The following is a 17,575-nucleotide window of genomic DNA, read 5'->3' as shown; positions in this document are numbered from 1 at the left end:
GTAATTTGCAATAACATAAAGAAGCTTTGTTTTGTTTAGAAGTCAATAATCTAATCATTATAGTTTTCCCACCTGATCATCTTGTATTTGCAGGATGGTTGGAATCAAAGCCATTTCATTACACCAATTTCTACTCTGGAACGTGACAGACACAAATTCTCTACATCCCACCCATCCTTATCAACAACTAATCAGAATATGTCACCTGTTCTTCAATCTGGTGAGTAGTTTGTAGTTACCTAAATAAAATAAATGCTGTAACCTGAACTGCTCCTCTGCAGATGTGAAAGTAATGCAAATATTTTCTAACTGAGCTGCCAGCTGAGTGAAGCTGCATCATAGCTACTGTCACAATTTAGATTTTACTTTGATTTGGAATCAAAAATACAATTCTAAATTTGCAAATGATTCCAGTTTATGAATTTATGAAGAAAATTGCAAGGAATTTCAGGAGAACAATATAATGAAAAATGCTGTTCAACAAATAGAATATTTAGTTGGAAAATTTAAGGAAGTCACTTATGTCTTGTCTACTACAAGTTTAGGTGGGATAGAGGAACAAATGAATCCCTAAGTATAAATACATAAGTCACTAAAAGTTGCACTACAAGTTAGCGAGGCTGAAGAGTTGTTTTAAAAAAACAAAGTGAACCAGATGCTAGATTTTATTTGCAGAGGGAAAAAGTTTGAAAAGTCTGGAAGTTACGCTGAATGTACATCAGCTTTTGGTTTGACCACCTTTGGAGTAATGCATGTGATTTAAATCGTTGCATAATAAAAAGGATGGATTTATTATTTCATGATGGCATTGTTAGGAAAGCTAGTATTCATTCCCCCCCCCCATGCCCAATTGCCCTTGAACTGAATGGTTTACAGGGATCATCATGAATCAATCACATTGTTGTGGGTCAGATTCACATTTAGGCTAGACTGGGTAAGGATAGTAGATATCCTTTCTTAAAGTGCTAGGTTCTTTTTCTTGAGATTCTTACACACTTGGTGCAACTGCAATACGCCAACTCCTGTGAACAGTCAAAATTTATTAAACAAGTACAAGTTTTTGGAGGAATACTTAACACAGTTTGCAAGGCTTGCGCAGCCGTCTCAAGAGATTTCTCTGAACAAGGGAACAGTCCTCCTTTATACAGGATTTTACAGCACAGTCACATGCCACCAAAGACACAATGTAGTGATTTGATTATTTCCGGAAACAATGTGATTAGATCATTCCTTAACTACAGGATCTGATTTAAATTGTTTCTTAATTGCAGGGTGTGGTTAGATTCTTAGCTGCAGTGTTCTTATTCTTTCTTAACTGCAGAAGACTGTTATTTAAATTGTTTCTTAACTGCAGGAGATGACTATGTAAGTTGATTCTGAACTGCAGGAAATGGCTATCTAAGTTTTTACATTCTCTCTGCAAGACAGAAACATACCACCCTCCCCCCAGGACATCCAATTTCTTACAGGTCAGCAGAACAAATTAACCCTTTAACATCTCACAAGGACATTAGTAAACCAGATAAATTTTTGTTTACAAAAATCAATGGCACTTTCATGGTCAGCATTACTGAGGCTGGCTTTCAATTCCAGATTTTAATAATTGAATTTAAACTTCGCCAGCAGGCACCTGAAATTTGAGCCTTTGTCCAAAGAGGAATAACTTAGGCCTCTGGAGTACAGGCTCACTTATTTAGTACTAAACCTCAGGCCCATTAGTGAGAGTACAGAGTACCTTTTAGAAGAATAATAACCTGAAATACTTCGGTATACATATTAGGAAAGGATTGGCAGGCTGGCTATCTTTTCTTGGTTTTAAAAATCAGGCTGAGGGGTGATCTGATAGGTTTATGTAGACACGTAGGAGTAAGATGGGCCATTTGACTCCTCAAGCCTGCTTCACCATTCAATATGATCATGGCTGATCATTGACTTCAGTTCCCTAATTCTGCCCTTCCCCATATCCCTTTAGCCACAGAGCTACATCTACTTCCTGCTTGAAATCACAACATTTTGTCCTCAGCCACTTTCTGTGGTAGTGAATTCTACAGGCTCACCACTGTCAGAGTGAAGAAATTTCTCCTCATCTCAGTACCCTTATCTTTAAACCGATCCCTGGTTCTGGACTCCCCAGCATCAAAACACCCATCCTACATCTAACTGGTCTTGTCCTAGAATTTTATAGGTTTCTGTGCTATTCCCCCTCATTCTTCTAAACTCCAGTGAATATAATTCTAACCAAGTCAATCTCTCCTCAAATATTTGTCCTGTTATCCCAGGAATCGATTTAGTAATCCTTTGCTCCACTCCCTCTATAGGAAGACCATCCTTCCTCTGATAAGGAGACCAAAACTAACAAATAATGTTCCAAGTGTGGCATCATCAATGCCTTATATAATTGCAGCAACTCTTCCATGTTCCTCTTCTTGAATCTTCCCACTACAAAAGCCAGTTACCACCTTTACTGCCTGCTGCACCTGCGTGCTTACTGGTGCACGAGGACACTCGGGTCTCATTGAACATTCCCCTCTCTCAATTTACAATGATTCAAATAATAACCAGCCTTATTATTTTTATTATCAAAGTGGATAACTTTACATTTATCCATATTATATCTGCCATGCATTTGCCCACTCAGCCTGTCCAAATCACATCGCAACATCTGTGCATCCTCCTCACAGCTCAACCTTGTTTGCATCATCTGCAAATTTTGATATATTACATTTAACTTCCTCAACTTAATGATTAAGGTATGTTGTGACTAGCTGGGATCCGAGCACCAATTCTTGTGGTACCCCACTAGTCACTGCCTGCCATTCAGAAAAAGACCTGTTTATTCCTACTCTGTTTGCTATCACATTCTACCACTGTTTTCCATGTGCTCTGCAATAAAATTCTTGATAATGGACTCTCATATCCTCCCCACAACTGATGTCAGACTCATTGGTTTATAATTCCCTGTGTTACCTCTAGTTTGTTTTTAAAGAGTGCAGTTATATTATCTACCTTCCAGTCTATGAATTGTTCCAAAGTCTCAAGCATCTTGGAAGATAACTGCCAACGCATCTGCTATTTCTCGGGCTACTTTCTGAAGTACTCTGGAATATTAGCTTGTCAGGCCCTGGTGATTTATTAGTCTTTAATCCTATTACTTCCTCCAATACCATTTCTGTATTGATATAGATGTACTTCTGTTTTGATATTGAATATAGAAAAGAATGTTTAAATTTTTTTTGTAAAGAGTATAGCTGGAGATTATCAATATTGTTACCATGTAATCCAATGGGGAATTCAAAAGAAATTACTTAAATAGTAGTGAGAATTTAGGACTGTGCAAAAGAGAGTGGTTGAAATGAATATTGTAGATGCTTTTAAGAGCAAGCTAGACAACATAGAAACATAGATAGGAGCAGGAGGCCATTCAGCCATTAGAGCCTGCTCCACCATTCATCACGGTCATGGCTGATCGTCCAACTCAATGATCTAATCCTGCTTTCTTCTTGTAACCTTTGATCTCATTTGTCCAAAGTGCTCTATCTAGCTACCTCTTGAATATATTCAATGTTTTGGCATCGACTGCTTTCTGTGGTAATGAATTCCACAGGCTCACTACTGTTTGGGTGAAGAAATGTCTCATTTCTGTTATAAATGGTCAAGTCTGAATTCTCAGACTGTGACCCTGCTTCTGGTCACACCCACCATGGGAACATTCTCCCTGCATCTATACTGACTAGTTCTGTTAGAATTTTGAATCTCTGAGATTCCCCACCCACTCATTCATTTGAACTCCAGTGAAAACACTCCTAACCTAGTCAGCCTCTCCTCATACAGCAGTCCTGCCATCCCCAGAATCAGCCAGGTAAACCTTCGCTGCACTCCCTCAAAAACAATATTGTCCTTCCTCAGAAAAGGAGACCAATTCTGCACGTACTATTCCATGGAGATGCAAAAAAAATGAGAGGAGGCTCAAATGGAGAATAAAGACTAGTACGGACTGTTTGGGCTAAGTGGCCTGTTTCTATAATGTATATTCTGTTTATTTACTCTGACTTGCTGGTAAGAAATCCAGTACTGCATTCTATAAACACTGTCTTCATTGTGTTAACTATTTTGATTGACCTTTTGGATTAAGCTCCATTACTATTGGTATAGTACTTGTTTGATCTTGCTATTATTGTAGATGTTGTTCAACAACTTTATTTTAGCAGTGCATGTGTAATGCAGAATTATACAGCTGTTTAGTGATTCTACTTCAAACTTTTTCTGATAAATGCTTGCCTTAGACTGGGTCCATAAATTTCATGTGAATTGTTCAGATTATAAATGTGCCAGAATATAAAATCTGCACCTTCAGGGTCTAAACCATAGCAAATAATGCATTTCTTGCTTGATAGTATATTAGTTTATCTGTGCTAATGTTCAATTTTTTTCATTTAATTTTGTTCAGTAAATTAACTAAACTTTCAACTTGTTAAATTCTCACATTATTAATGTTAAATTAAAATGTTCAGTCAATTTTAAGCCCAAACCTTTAGGCACAAACACCACAGCCGCTCTTGTAGTTTTCTTCCTCTCTGAGGCTTGCACTGTATCTTTTATATTTTAATGCTTTCTTTATAGTGACATCAGGATCCATGATACTGAAAAAAAGAAAATTCCACTCTTGTGTTTTTCTTTGGAAATGTTATTTCATGCAGAACTACATTTTTCTCAGCCCCAATTCTTTATGCTGATCCCCACAATTTTAATTTGCACAGTTTTATGTACAAGTATGTGCTAATGAGGTTATCAGGAAAATGCAAAGCAAGCTTTCACCAATATCAATGTCAAAACAGAATCAAGTTTCAGAATAAGTCAACTAGAAGCAATTTAAACCTTTGTATTAGTAAATGCCACTTCAATTGTTATTGATACTCAAAATGCCTGTAATATTAATGACATAAATGTAATAAACTAAATACTAACAACAATAAGCAAGTCTAATTGCATTTATATAGCACTTTTAATGCAGTACATTTCAGAACATAGGAACAGGAGGCCATTCAGCCCTTCAAGCCAGTTCTGCCATTCTGAGGGGTCATGGCTGATTTGTGGCCTAACTCCATGTACCTGATTTTGGCTATATCCCTTACTACCTTTGCTTAACAAAAGTTCATCTACCTCAGATTTAAAGTTAACAACAGATGAAGCATCTACTGCTGTTAGTGGAAGAGAGTCCCAAACCTCTACCATCCATTGTCTATAGAAGTGCTTCTTTACACCTTGATCTTGAACAGGGAGAAAGTGAGGATTGCAGATGCTAGAGATCAGAGTCGAGAGTGTGGTGTTGGAAAAGCACAGCAGGTCAGGCAGCATCCGAGAACCAGGAGAACTGGCATTTAAACCAAAAGCCCTTCAGGAAGCCTTCCAGTCCTGATGAAAGGCTTTTGCCCAAAACATCGATTCTCCTGCTCTTTGAATTCTGCCTGACCTGCTGTGCTTTTCCGGCATCGCACTCTTGACTCATCTCTCGTGAACAGTATGGCTCTAATTCTCAGATTTTGTCCTCTAGTCCTAGAATCCCCAACCACTGGACATAGGTTATCTTTATTTACCTGGTCTTTTCCTATTAAGATCTTGAAGACTATGATCAGATTACCCTTTAACCTTCTAAATTCCAGAGAAAATAGGTCTAACTTGTGTAGTATCTCCTCAAAACCCCTGAAGACCAAGTTTTGTTGTAAAACCTAAATGTAGTCCCTCCAAGAACCATATATCTTTATTTAATCAAGACTTAATCTATCAATATCCCTTTGTAATTTTATGTTTTCGTTTACACTCCCTACAATGCTGCCTAACTTGTGTCACAGCACACTTGGATATGTGACTTTCTTATGAATTGTCCAAGTCATGAATGAATAATATGAATTCCTAACCTACTTCAGAGGAGTGTTGTTAAAGAAAATGTGACAGTAAGCCATGACACTTAAAGATATGCGGTCCACACATTATTTGAAGAGACAGAGGAGAGAGAAGTGAGTTTTTTTAAGGAGGCAATCCCAACACTTAAGGCCTTGGCAGCAAAAGGCACATCTGCTAATAATGTTGTCACATGGGATTAAACATCTCCCCACCCCCAGCTAATTCAAACCAGCAATGCAGAAAAAATTTGCCCTGTGCAGTAATCTGTAAAAATTCAAGAGGCCAAGAAGTATTCAAAATAAAAGTTAACAACTTTATTTCTTAAAGCCTAACCGAGAATAATTAACAACTATTTACAACTCCTTCCTCTAACCTATCGTTTATTTTCCCTTCTATAATACTAGTCCAATAAAACCCTGATTTAAGATTACAGAAAAATTCAAATTTCAAAACCAGTCAACTATCAAATCTTCTCTTGGTATCTTCCTCTGTTGATTTGCTCTTCAGGTCGGTGTTAATCTTTTATCCTGTGCAAAATCCTTCACCAAATAGGTACCTCTCAGAGAGTTCTTACTAGCAACCTACATCTGTTGGTTTTTTGGCAGTTCTCCCCTAACTGTTCAATTTTGTTTTAGTTTTATACCCCAAAGCATCTGATTGTGTCATTGGCTGTTAAGATTGTCAATATGCTAAATTTAAACTTGATTGGTTTTGGTATTTTGAGGATATAATTTAAACTGATTGGCCGAATTTGAATTAGTTTTGCTGTCTCTAGGCAATACAGCCAACCGAGCTATTCAACCAAATGTTACATTGTTACCTTATTCAGAACACTTGGTGCTGTGTCAGGTAGTTTTGCTGCTTTAACTCTCTTAAAGGTACAGTACCCCTTACACCTTCATAACAACAGTAACATTGCGGTTAAAATCAAGATTGCTCAAGAGACCAGAACTACATGACCATGTATCTGGAGGAGATTACAGATATGGAAAAGGCAACATGGAACAATTTGAAAACAAAGATGAGAATTTTAAAAGTAAAGTGTTGCTTAACTAGGAACTGCTGTAGATCTGCAAGTGTAGAAGTGACGGGTGAACAGAACTTCATTAGTTTGGGCACAGGCAGCAGAGTTTTAGATTGCCTCAGGCTTAGATTTAATGTGGAAGGGAAGGGCACCTGCCGTTTTGTATTAAGCTTTGTTGGAGTAATGTAAAGGCCAAAAGCAAAGGTTAGATTGGGATGGTTCTGTGGATAGTGTTAAAGGTGGGGCTAAATTTCAAATCTTATCGGTCTTCCTTGGAACTGGAAGTTTTAAATGTTTTTCTTCACATATAAGAAGCCCAATGCATGGAAAAAGTGGCAGGAAGGAAACTTCTGTAATTCAGTTTTGAGGACTAGCAATAGTTAAGTGACAGATGTGATAATTGTGTAGGATGAAAGAGAATAATAAACAGTGAAATTAAAAAATATCAATGACATGGATGATGTGTAAATCTTTACAGTAGGTCAGCAGAGGGAAAGGAAAGTATGGACAATTTGTCAAGAAGATTTTAGTGGCCAGGATAGTGTTAGAAATAAAAGGCAGATGAAATCACTGCTACACAACATTGTGCTGGACAAGTGTGGAACCTCATTCTGGGAAGTATTGATGCTGTTAGAGAGAAATGAGTACTATAGTTAGGCATGGTTATTAAGGTCAAAAGGTGATAAATTATCTGGTTGGAAAATAAGATGCTCTTTCTTGAGTTTCTATAAGGAGAAAGGAACAGATATTCTGAGTGGATCTCACAGCCAGCCAGAATGAAAATGTGCAATGCCATTGCAATTAACATGCCTGATGTAAAGGAGACCAGTAAAAGAGCACAGTAGGTTAATTTTTTTTAGCAAGTACCATTTAAAACTCCCGCCCGGTGGGTATCTTTAGCTCTCAGCATGGTCATGTATGAAGTGAAAGGGCTGGTGTTTCATCTGCTGTGCTTATACTAGGAGATAACAGAAGTAGGAAATGGTATTGGAAGAAGTGGATGTTGATATTGGGCTAATTGTGAAGTGAGCCAGGTGATCATGGAGAGTGCAGTCCTGCAGATTGCTGGGAAGGGAAGAAAGAGTATATTTGGTAAGCGGAATTGTGACAAAGGTGGTGGGCAGTTTTCTTTTGAAATGTAATATCAATGAGGCAGAAGAACTTAGGAGAATGGTTGAGAAATGTGCAAATAGAATAGACACGGCAATGTGCTCTACCATTGAGAGAAATCTTTGAGAAGAAAAAAAAGTTTTTAAAAGTGGCATTGTCTGAGTAGGTGAGATGAGGAACTGAGAGGAGAGATTGAGGTCGTTATGGATTGACAAGTGTTTTTGTAACGGGGATATTATTTCTACAAGGTTGTGCAGGATTCAATGTTAGGTCCTTCGCATTTTGTGGCATATATCAATGATATAAACTTAAATTTAGAAGAAGTAATCAGAGGGAGATGGGTGGGACTTATCTGTGGAGTGGTCAGGTAGACAGAAAGTGGAGCATGGAAAAATGTCCAGAGACTTGAGAGAATATGCATTTAAAGATGGCAAACAAGGCAAGGGAAACACAGTAAATGGTGTGAAGTTGGCTGTCCCTATAAATAGAGAAGCCGAGGAAGGGACGGAGTCAGTGATGGACCTTGCAAAAGTAAAAAATGGTGGAAACTAGAAATAAAATTAATGAAATTCTAAGCTCAAGATTAGAACAAAATACAACACTGACTGATTTCAACTACTGGGAAGGTTGTCTTCCATTGGTCCTTGCTATGTGGTTTTTATAGGATATGCAGCACTTCTTTGCTGTAGCCCAATTTGAGTTCTCATTGCAACATCTTTTATTTGGAAGAAGTTTATGAAATTAAAAACCATGTTGAAATGAGAGAACACATTCAGTCATAAGAAATAAGACAGTAATGATGGATGGAAATTCATTGGACCTATATTCGTTGAGGAGAAAGTGAGGACTGCAGATGTTGGAGATCAAAGTCGAGAGTGTGGTGCTGGAAAAGCACAGTAGGTCAGAGAGCATCCGAGGAACAGGAGAATCGACGTTTCAGGCATAAGCCCTTCATCAGAAAGCATTTATGCCCAAAAAACTGTCCTGCTCCTTAGATGCTGCCTGACCTGCTGTGTTTTTCCAGCATCACACTGTTGACTCACGATTCATAGAGCAGAGTACCACATGCCCAATTTCTAGTGGACGGGGTAGTGGGGAAAAATAATGATTGAATACTCATAGTGAAATAGATACAATTAGGACCAAGAAACTGGAAATGATATAGATGATGGAGACCCTCCACTTTTAATAGAGACCTTTTCTCCACATTTTTTTTCACTGCCACTGTTCACCTGTAAGACTTTCTGGTTGTGACAAAGAGTGAAAAGATAAGAAAACTTAGTAGAACATCCTCTCCCCAGAATTTGCCAGAGTTGAGTTTTTCTGGAATTTTTTTTTGGTTTACAGCTTCTGCAATGTCCTGCCACTCGATGTTTTTGGTTTGCCATATTTCTGTCTGTAGAATTTCGGTGTGAGCTATTTTGATGCCACATTTTCCATAAATAAATTGTTGGATGTAAATTGTTTGAGCTCTTTTGAGTTGTGAAAGGCGCTACATAAAGGGCAAGAGTTTTTGAAGTTTGGTTTCTAATTTGCTGTAAATATAAATCTTGCTCACAGTGGCGAGCACAACCTCTTCACCAGCACTCTTGGGAATTAAGGATCAACGTTCCAACTACGAAAAGACAAAGACGTCTATGCAATATTACAACAGCCCAGGAGACAATATGACACAGACAAATTTAACTATAGGTAAGGAATGGAGCAATGACAGTTTTGTTTTTAAAGTCTGGCAGTTTTTTGGGGTAGAAGTTAGAGTTCAACAAATCGTTATTCATAATATTTGAAAAAGAGCATTATGTGATGTTTCAAATGTCATAAAATGCAATACAGTTAATGTATTGCACACGGTATGTGGCACTCTGAGGTGCCTCATTGTATTTACAATATCTGTTACATGAGGGACTGCCCATCAATGTACTTTACAGGATGGCCTTAATTTGGAGTTTAGGACCCTGCATGGAATCTTTGCTGCAATTTCCCCAGCCTTTAGCACATTCCTTACCACGTAGTCCTGGACCTTAAAATGCAGCTGTCCACATAGTCTGTGACCCACCTAACAGTCACCATGTCAACTTCATGTGTAGCGTTTTAGCATTGGTGCAAAGTCATGTGGGTTTTGCTTCACATTAGATGTGGATATTGTGGTATTGAAGAATCAAATGGACACTATTACAACAAACTATTATATACAAACATTACAATCACAAGCACATGAGTGCTTGCAATAACATTAAACTGTTAGAATATAAGAATAGATGCTTATAGTAGCACATCAAACTTCAAGTGATCTGGGGTTACATGAAGTTTGTGAACTTACATCATAATCTATTATCCAGTGATGATGTCATGAACATGTCCCTTAAAGATACAGACTGTGAAACATGACAAGTAAAACAACTTTACACTGATGCTCCATTAGAATGTATGATGTGTACCTTCTATTGTTTTACTAAGCAGATTCTTTATTAACCTATCTTAAAAATACTAAGTACTTTGAAGTAAATTTTATTTGTTTACTTCCATTTTCATGAGGCATTCGAACCTGAGTGGTAGTGTTTAACCATTTTAGAATGCTTACTTTTGTTGACAGGATATTACAGGAAATCTTTTATAATATTTTGTCACATGTATTTAATCTTATTTAACTTTGCCAATATTTTGTATTCAGTCTTGTTCACCCTTCTTTGCACTTTTCAATGTTAATGCATAACACAGCTGGACTTCCTGTCCTAATAAAGGTTAATATTGTTACTCCCCAGTCATCACTTGGTTTACCATTGCCAATCTAAAATTATAAATTCTTAATTTAAATTCAGAGTGGCAATGCATTTTTTTATTTTCTAATACTTAGTTTCCCATGGTTTAGTTTTCTTTCTAACATACAACCTTTTGGCTTACATACCCTGACTTTTGGCTACAAATTGTAAACACAACTAATACCTCCTCCTTCCATATTAATCAAAATGTATTGTTATGTAGGTTCCAGTAAGCCGTCACCTATTTACATAGGTTCCTATTCTTCACCAGCAAGAGAGGAATCAAGACGACTTCATGTAAGTGTTGCAGTCCTCTAAGGAAAATAAGTCGAACATTTTTATATCTGAGCATTCCATCATTTTGAAGCAGTATAATACAAAGTACGAGACTTTGAAAATCAAAAGTGCTACCTCTAATTTAGATTCAACAATTAAAAAAAAGACACCCATCCATTTTTCTCTAGCAGTTGAGTCTATTATGAATTGAGTTTATGCAGGATCTATCTATTTTGCAGTAAATATTTTGAGCAACAGATAAATTAATGTTAAAAATTTCATTAAATGTTAATATTGTGCAAACTCATTTGCAGGTTAGGATCACAAGTAAATTTGCTGGAAAGCATTAGATGAGTACTCAGTATTGTATCTGAGCTTTCTGTGTTATCCAGGAATTTGTGACAGGTCATTGAATGCAATCTTCATTTTCTAGCTAAGCGCATTAGGTTTAACTTGTTTTCCTCACAGGTTTGATGGTTGAGAAGAATTATGAATTCCAGTTTTGCCACTTATTTTTAATCATTTGGTAATACAGAACTTGAATATTGTTGAAAAATGACACATTCTTTTCAAAGCTTTTCATCTTGTACTCATCAAGGCAACTTGCAAAAATTACCTAAGAAAAAGGGAAAAATAACATTATACTGGAAAGAAGATAATGCTGATTGGGTGGCAAGTGGACCTTGATGTTGCCATGGAAAATGCACCTGTTAGTGATGACTGACAGTTGACGCAGGTCTTGCTTAAATTTTAAACAAGGCATGTTGACTCTGGCATTGCCAGAGAAAGAATCAAGTGTGTGGCTGTCCCTGGTTTATTGAGTTGAAACAGGAGCAATATACATACATATTTTTCCTGTCTGCAAAGAAATGGAACCTGTGTATTAATATATGTAGCTTACAGAATGTACAAGTGCACCATGCTGCATGACTGACTAAACAGGTTATTAGCATAATTCTTTGCACAATCAAGATTATTTATGCAGAATCCTATCTAAATTGGATACTGGGTTTTCCAAGCCTGGCCGGCTACGTAGATCCCAAATAGAGTCATAGAGATATACAGCACGAAAACAGACCCTTCAGTCCATACTTGTTGATTGTATCAAGTAGCATGTTCCATTTGCTGTTCACATCAAGCAAGGTACTAACTACAACCAACTAACACACACTTGCATGTTAATAGAACATACTGAATAAACTTAATATATCTTAAGAGTCTAAAGGGGACACATCTGCTCTGCTTTTAATTCATTTGTTTAAATATTTTTCTTGTTTATATTAAGTATGTAATAGCATTATACCACTAATGTTTGTGCATCTGTTAATTTTTCCTTATTGACTTAACCTTGTTACAGCATCCACAGATGTACTATGGCCAAGAAGAATCAATCAGGAGAAATTATGACGCATATAGATTGTATATGCAGTCTCCACACTGTTATGATGACCCCTATTTTGATGACCAAATTCATTATCAAACTGCCACTGATTATACATCACAACATGGACTGAAAACATCGACTAACTACGTGGACTTATACTCTGCTACACGGCCGCCTTACAGAGCAGACCAATACCCAGGATCCCCAGATTCCTGGGTTTAACACTTGGAAGGAAAAATAAAAGAACAATATATTATTGCTCTGTTTCTGATTATAAGTGATCATCGATGTAAGAGATTTCTAGTGGAGACAATGTGAATGTAACTTTCAGGAAGGAATTCAGGATGTGATTTTTAACATTGAAATCATGGAAGTAAGTGCAAAAGAAGATTGATGGGAGAGTCTATAACTCTGTATAGATGTTAGATTTCTTATGTGTAACTCTTGTAATTTGGTGGAGGTGTAGGCCATGTGATGAAAGGTTTGTGGTGGAAGAAAATAATTGGAGAAAGTATGGGCCAAATAAAATGTGAAACTTTTGTGAATAGTCTCACTCTGTTGGTTTGTACAGACATTTTGAATATATACCCTTCTTGTTTAACTGAAATAATGAGCCTTCAAATTATGTATTCCATTTCCCCTTGTAAATTTGCTTTCTTTGGTGTAAATATGGAAATGCCATATGAACAAGGGTTGCTGTTATTTCAGAAAGCAGTATCCTATATTGAAATTAAATTTAAAAATCTAAGTGATATACAAAAGATGAATTATTCTAAATGAAAATAAGTCACATTTTGTTTTAAAGGAGTTTTGTAATTTCAAAGAACATGCATTTCTCAGTGAACTGAATACTTATTTTTCCATTCCCATTCTGTGGCTACTTTCACTGCCATTTGCAATATGCATTTATAAATAAATGTGATCATTTCATTCACTGAAGCTTTGTGCTCAAGTTTCTGCTTTTTGGAAAAATTCAAGGTAGAATTGGTGTATCTGGTATTTACATGGGCATATTTATTAATTTGGTACTTCCAGATTGGAAAAGTTCATCTAAGGTCCAACCAGCCTTTTAATTTTATGACTATAATGTGTTTTCCATGGTATATGTTGATACATATAGTGAAGAAGTTGAGTTTTCTCTCCTATTACTGCTGTTTAAGAGTTAGCACTCATTGTTCTTGTACTTTTCACCCACCATTGGCAATTAATAAATTGCAACTATGACTCTGATTCTAATTCATTAATTTTCAAGTTCTTTTTTTTTTAAAATCATCAAACAAGCCCATCAACAGAGCAAAATCCAAATTATTTTTATGTTGAGTGCCATTGTTAAATATTTCTCTTCGAGCTACCTTTTGAATTTTTTTTGAGGACTATTTTTCATTCTCACGAACTCCTTCATTAGGCAAGGCATAGTCATGTATTTGTGATGTATGGAGTATTTGAGTTCAGAAGCTGATTTAAAAGAATTTCTTATGTTCCTCAATAACTATTCCTTATTCTCAATTCCTCCACCTCCACCGCATCTATTCCCAGGATGACCAATTCCACCTAGAAAGTCCCAGGTGGCCTTCTCCTTCCACGATTGCACCTTCCCTTCCCACGTGGTTGACGATGCCCTCCAATGCACCTCCTCCACTTCACACACCACCGCCCTTGAATACCACCCCTCCCAACGCAACAAGGTCAGAACCCCCCCGGTCCTCACCTTTCGACCCACCAACCTCTGCATACACTGCATCATCCTCCACCATTTTGCCATCTCCAAAAGGACCCCACCACCAGAGATATACTTCCATCTGCACTCCTATCAGCATTCCGAAAAGATCATTCCCTCCACAACTCCCTCACCAGGTCCACACCGCCTCCCACCAGCCCACACCCCACTCCTGGCACCTTTCCCTGCCATTGCAGGAATCGCAAAACCTGCACCCACACCAGTGCCCTCACCTTTATCCAAGGCCCCAAGAGATCCTTTCACATCCATCAGAAATTCACCTGTACCTCTACCAATGTCTGCAAATGTGTTGCTGGTCAAAGCACAGCAGGCCAGGCAGCATCTCAGGAATAGAGAATTCGACGTTTCAAGCATAAGCCCTTCATCAGGAATAATGTCATCTACCAATGTCGTCTACTGCATCTGTTGCACCCGATGTGGCCTCCTCCATATTGGGGAGACAGGACACTGCCTTGCGGATCATTTCAGAGAACATCTCTGGGACACCTGCACCCACCAACCCCACCACCTTGTGGCTGAACACTTCAACTCTCTGCCCTCCCCCACTCAGTCAAGAACATGCAGATCCTGGACCGCCTCCACCGCCAAAACGTTACCAAATGATGGCTGGAGGAGGAACCCTCTTATTCCGCCTTGGGACCCTGCAACCACATGGGATAAATGTGGATTTCAACAGCTTCCCCATTTCCTCTCTACCTTTCCCCCCACTCCCCCATATTATTCCATTCCCAAGCCTCCAACTCAGCACCACCCTCCTGACTTGTCCGTCACTTTCCTCTCTGACCTATCACCTTCTCCCTCACCTTCATCCATCTATTGCTTTCCCAACTACCTCCACCACCCCCACCCCCTCCCACTTAATTCTCAGCCCCGATCCACAAGCCTCATTCATGATGAAGGGCTTCTGCCTGAAACGTTGATTCTCCTGCTCCTCAGATGCTGCCTGACCTGCTGTGCTTTTCCAGTAACATACACTCCACATTAGGAAAGTACAACTTTCCTATATGCCACAGTTGGTTCAAGACAACAGGCATAAGTTAGCAAATATTTTTCTTTCAATTACTAACACATTTTCCGTTCCATTGAAAAACCAGATTAATTTGCAAGCAATTCATTCTGTGACTTCAGTGTTTCCAGCTAACAAAGTATACCTTAGCTAAGCTCTTTTAACAGGTCCTCCTTGGCAGCTTCCCTTCTGTTTCACCTTTGCAGTTATGTGTGTCTTCCAATGTACCCTTTGCAGTCTCTTGCTTCTCTTTCACCCACCCACCCAGTCCTCTCCTCCTTTTGTTGCGATCGACCTCTCATCTCAGTCTGCACACTGTTGTTCAATTTTCTCTCCCCACCCCATCACCACCACCAACGATCTATCTGGCTGCTTCCCTCCTGCTGGCTTTGCATGACAAACCACAACTACATCCCCATGACTAAATCCCAGCCCCCAGCAGTGCTTTGGAAGCTGGTGAGGGTTAGTGGCACTTGCCTTCAGATCTGCTTCAATCTGTCCAGACAAGAAGGTTTACATGAATATGACCAGTGCAGACTCAGTGATCGCTTCACAGAACATTTCTAATACGTCCATAGGAATGACCCCAACCTTCCAGTTGCTTACCATTTTTAATAAACTATCTTGCTTTCATGCTTGCCCTTCTGTCCTGTTCCAGTGAAGCACAAAGCAAGCTCGAGGAATGACACTCATTTTCTGTTTCGGCAGTTTACAGCCTCTGTGATTCAACATTGAATTCCATAACTTCAGAAACGAGCCACCTGATGTCTGTTCTCCATTTTGCTTATATGCTGTCCCACCCTCACAGCTTTGTCTTTTTTGTATCATTCTTCTCCTTTGTGAAGAGAATTCAACTGGGCAGGTGGACTGCTTTGCCTTGGATGAGCTTTGCATGTTTTTGGAGCTGCACCCATCCAGGCAAGTAGAAAATATTCTGTTACACTGAATTTAGGTCTTTGTAGACTATATTGTAGGTTTTGGGGAATTGGGAGGTGAATTACTCATTACAGAATTCCCAACCCCTCACCTGCTCTTGTAACCAGTTTATATACAGCTAATGCTGTTTAAGTTTCTCGTCATTAGTAACTCTTAGAATGTTGATGGTGTTGTGTTCAGCCACAGTAATCCTGTTGAATGTCAAGGGACATTGATTAGATCCTCCTGTTTGAGATGGTCATTGCCTGTTTGGCGCAAACATTAATTTCCATTCGTCAGCCAACTTTGAAATGTCCAAGATGCTCAAAATTGACTTCAAAATAGTGTCTTCTGATAAATTCACAAGAATTTTTGTAGCTGTCATCATAATTTTCAAATGTACTAGATATGAATTCTTTTTAAAGAATCAAGTTAATTTTTTGATATTTCTTCGTTTTGTATTCAGCCATTGTTTCATTAAAATTTAAACAACAGCTATGTTATTTTATCACTGTTTATTGATTTGGCCCAGTATATCTGATATTTGAGATTTATAAATTTTCAACTACTTTGAAATGTATTCATGTCATGGTAAATTATGCTTCATGTGCTGAATCTTCCATAATAAGATACAAATACCAATTACAGCTGAGGTGTATAAAACACAAATAGTAAGAATCTTTCAAGCACTTTTGCAGTTCCATTTATTTTTACAAAAGTGGCTAGGCTTTCTGCCATAACTGTGACCCATGAAAAGATGAAAGCTACATGCAGGAACTTAAATTCTATTTCTTTTCCCCTTATGTGAATGGATACAGAAATTAAACAAAGTGAATAAATGGTATCTGATTCACTGATGCCTGTTTTATTGCCCTGCCACCATTACACATTCAACCCAAAAGTAACTCTCACCTTAATCATTATTTGAATGCTGGTTATCGCAACAATAGTTAGAGCAAAACATTTGGCATTAAGCCAAAATTAATCCAGGCAATGATGTAATTATAACTTCAAAACCAATTTTCCTCACTGGAGGAAAGTATAACTGATTTCTGTTGAATTGTCATGTTATTTAATATTCACAATCCCCATATCCAGCAGCTGATTTTTTTTACAAAACATTAATGTTATTTTCTGAACCTAATAACTTTCTCAATGCTATCACACTATTTGGATCGAGCTTTGAATTTTAAAGGATACCAGAATCACATTCTGTAATTAACTGCAGGCATGCAATAATTCTAACTTCTCTACAAATTGTTGCATTTAATGAGTAAAATGCCTTCAGGACAAATGCTAGTATTCCCTCTAAGGGATAAATCAAAGCACTACCTTAATAAACCACATCACAACATGGTTCAAGTGCCATTAACTGACTATTAAGATATTTTCATGTCTTCTTTAATACTTTTATGTCATCATATCCTAGGTTATTTCAGAATGCTAAGCAGAATGAGTTTAA

General features: G+C 37.9%; 1 protein-coding gene across 6 annotated transcripts in view; it reads left to right on the top strand.

Annotated features, from left to right (window-relative positions):
• The window catches only part of pkp4 (plakophilin 4), a 231,376-nt gene extending 218,041 nt beyond the window's left edge, over nucleotides 1-13,335 (top strand). For all 6 annotated transcript variants that reach the window (XM_060827224.1, XM_060827225.1, XM_060827226.1 and 3 more), the window contains 4 exons: nucleotides 94-220; nucleotides 9,596-9,727; nucleotides 11,018-11,091; nucleotides 12,428-13,335. In XM_060827224.1, the coding sequence (XP_060683207.1) occupies nucleotides 94-220; nucleotides 9,596-9,727; nucleotides 11,018-11,091; nucleotides 12,428-12,676 (582 nt within the window). In that variant the 3' untranslated portion in view covers nucleotides 12,677-13,335. The remainder of the gene's footprint in view (nucleotides 1-93; nucleotides 221-9,595; nucleotides 9,728-11,017; nucleotides 11,092-12,427) is intronic.
• Nucleotides 13,336-17,575: the final 4,240 nt, after the last annotated feature.

This window comes from Hemiscyllium ocellatum, chromosome 7 (genome assembly GCF_020745735.1).
Source record: "Hemiscyllium ocellatum isolate sHemOce1 chromosome 7, sHemOce1.pat.X.cur, whole genome shotgun sequence".
Classification (NCBI taxonomy): domain Eukaryota; kingdom Metazoa; phylum Chordata; class Chondrichthyes; order Orectolobiformes; family Hemiscylliidae; genus Hemiscyllium; species Hemiscyllium ocellatum.
Note: the sequence above shows the minus strand (reverse complement) of the source record. Positions and strands in the feature narration are given on the sequence as shown.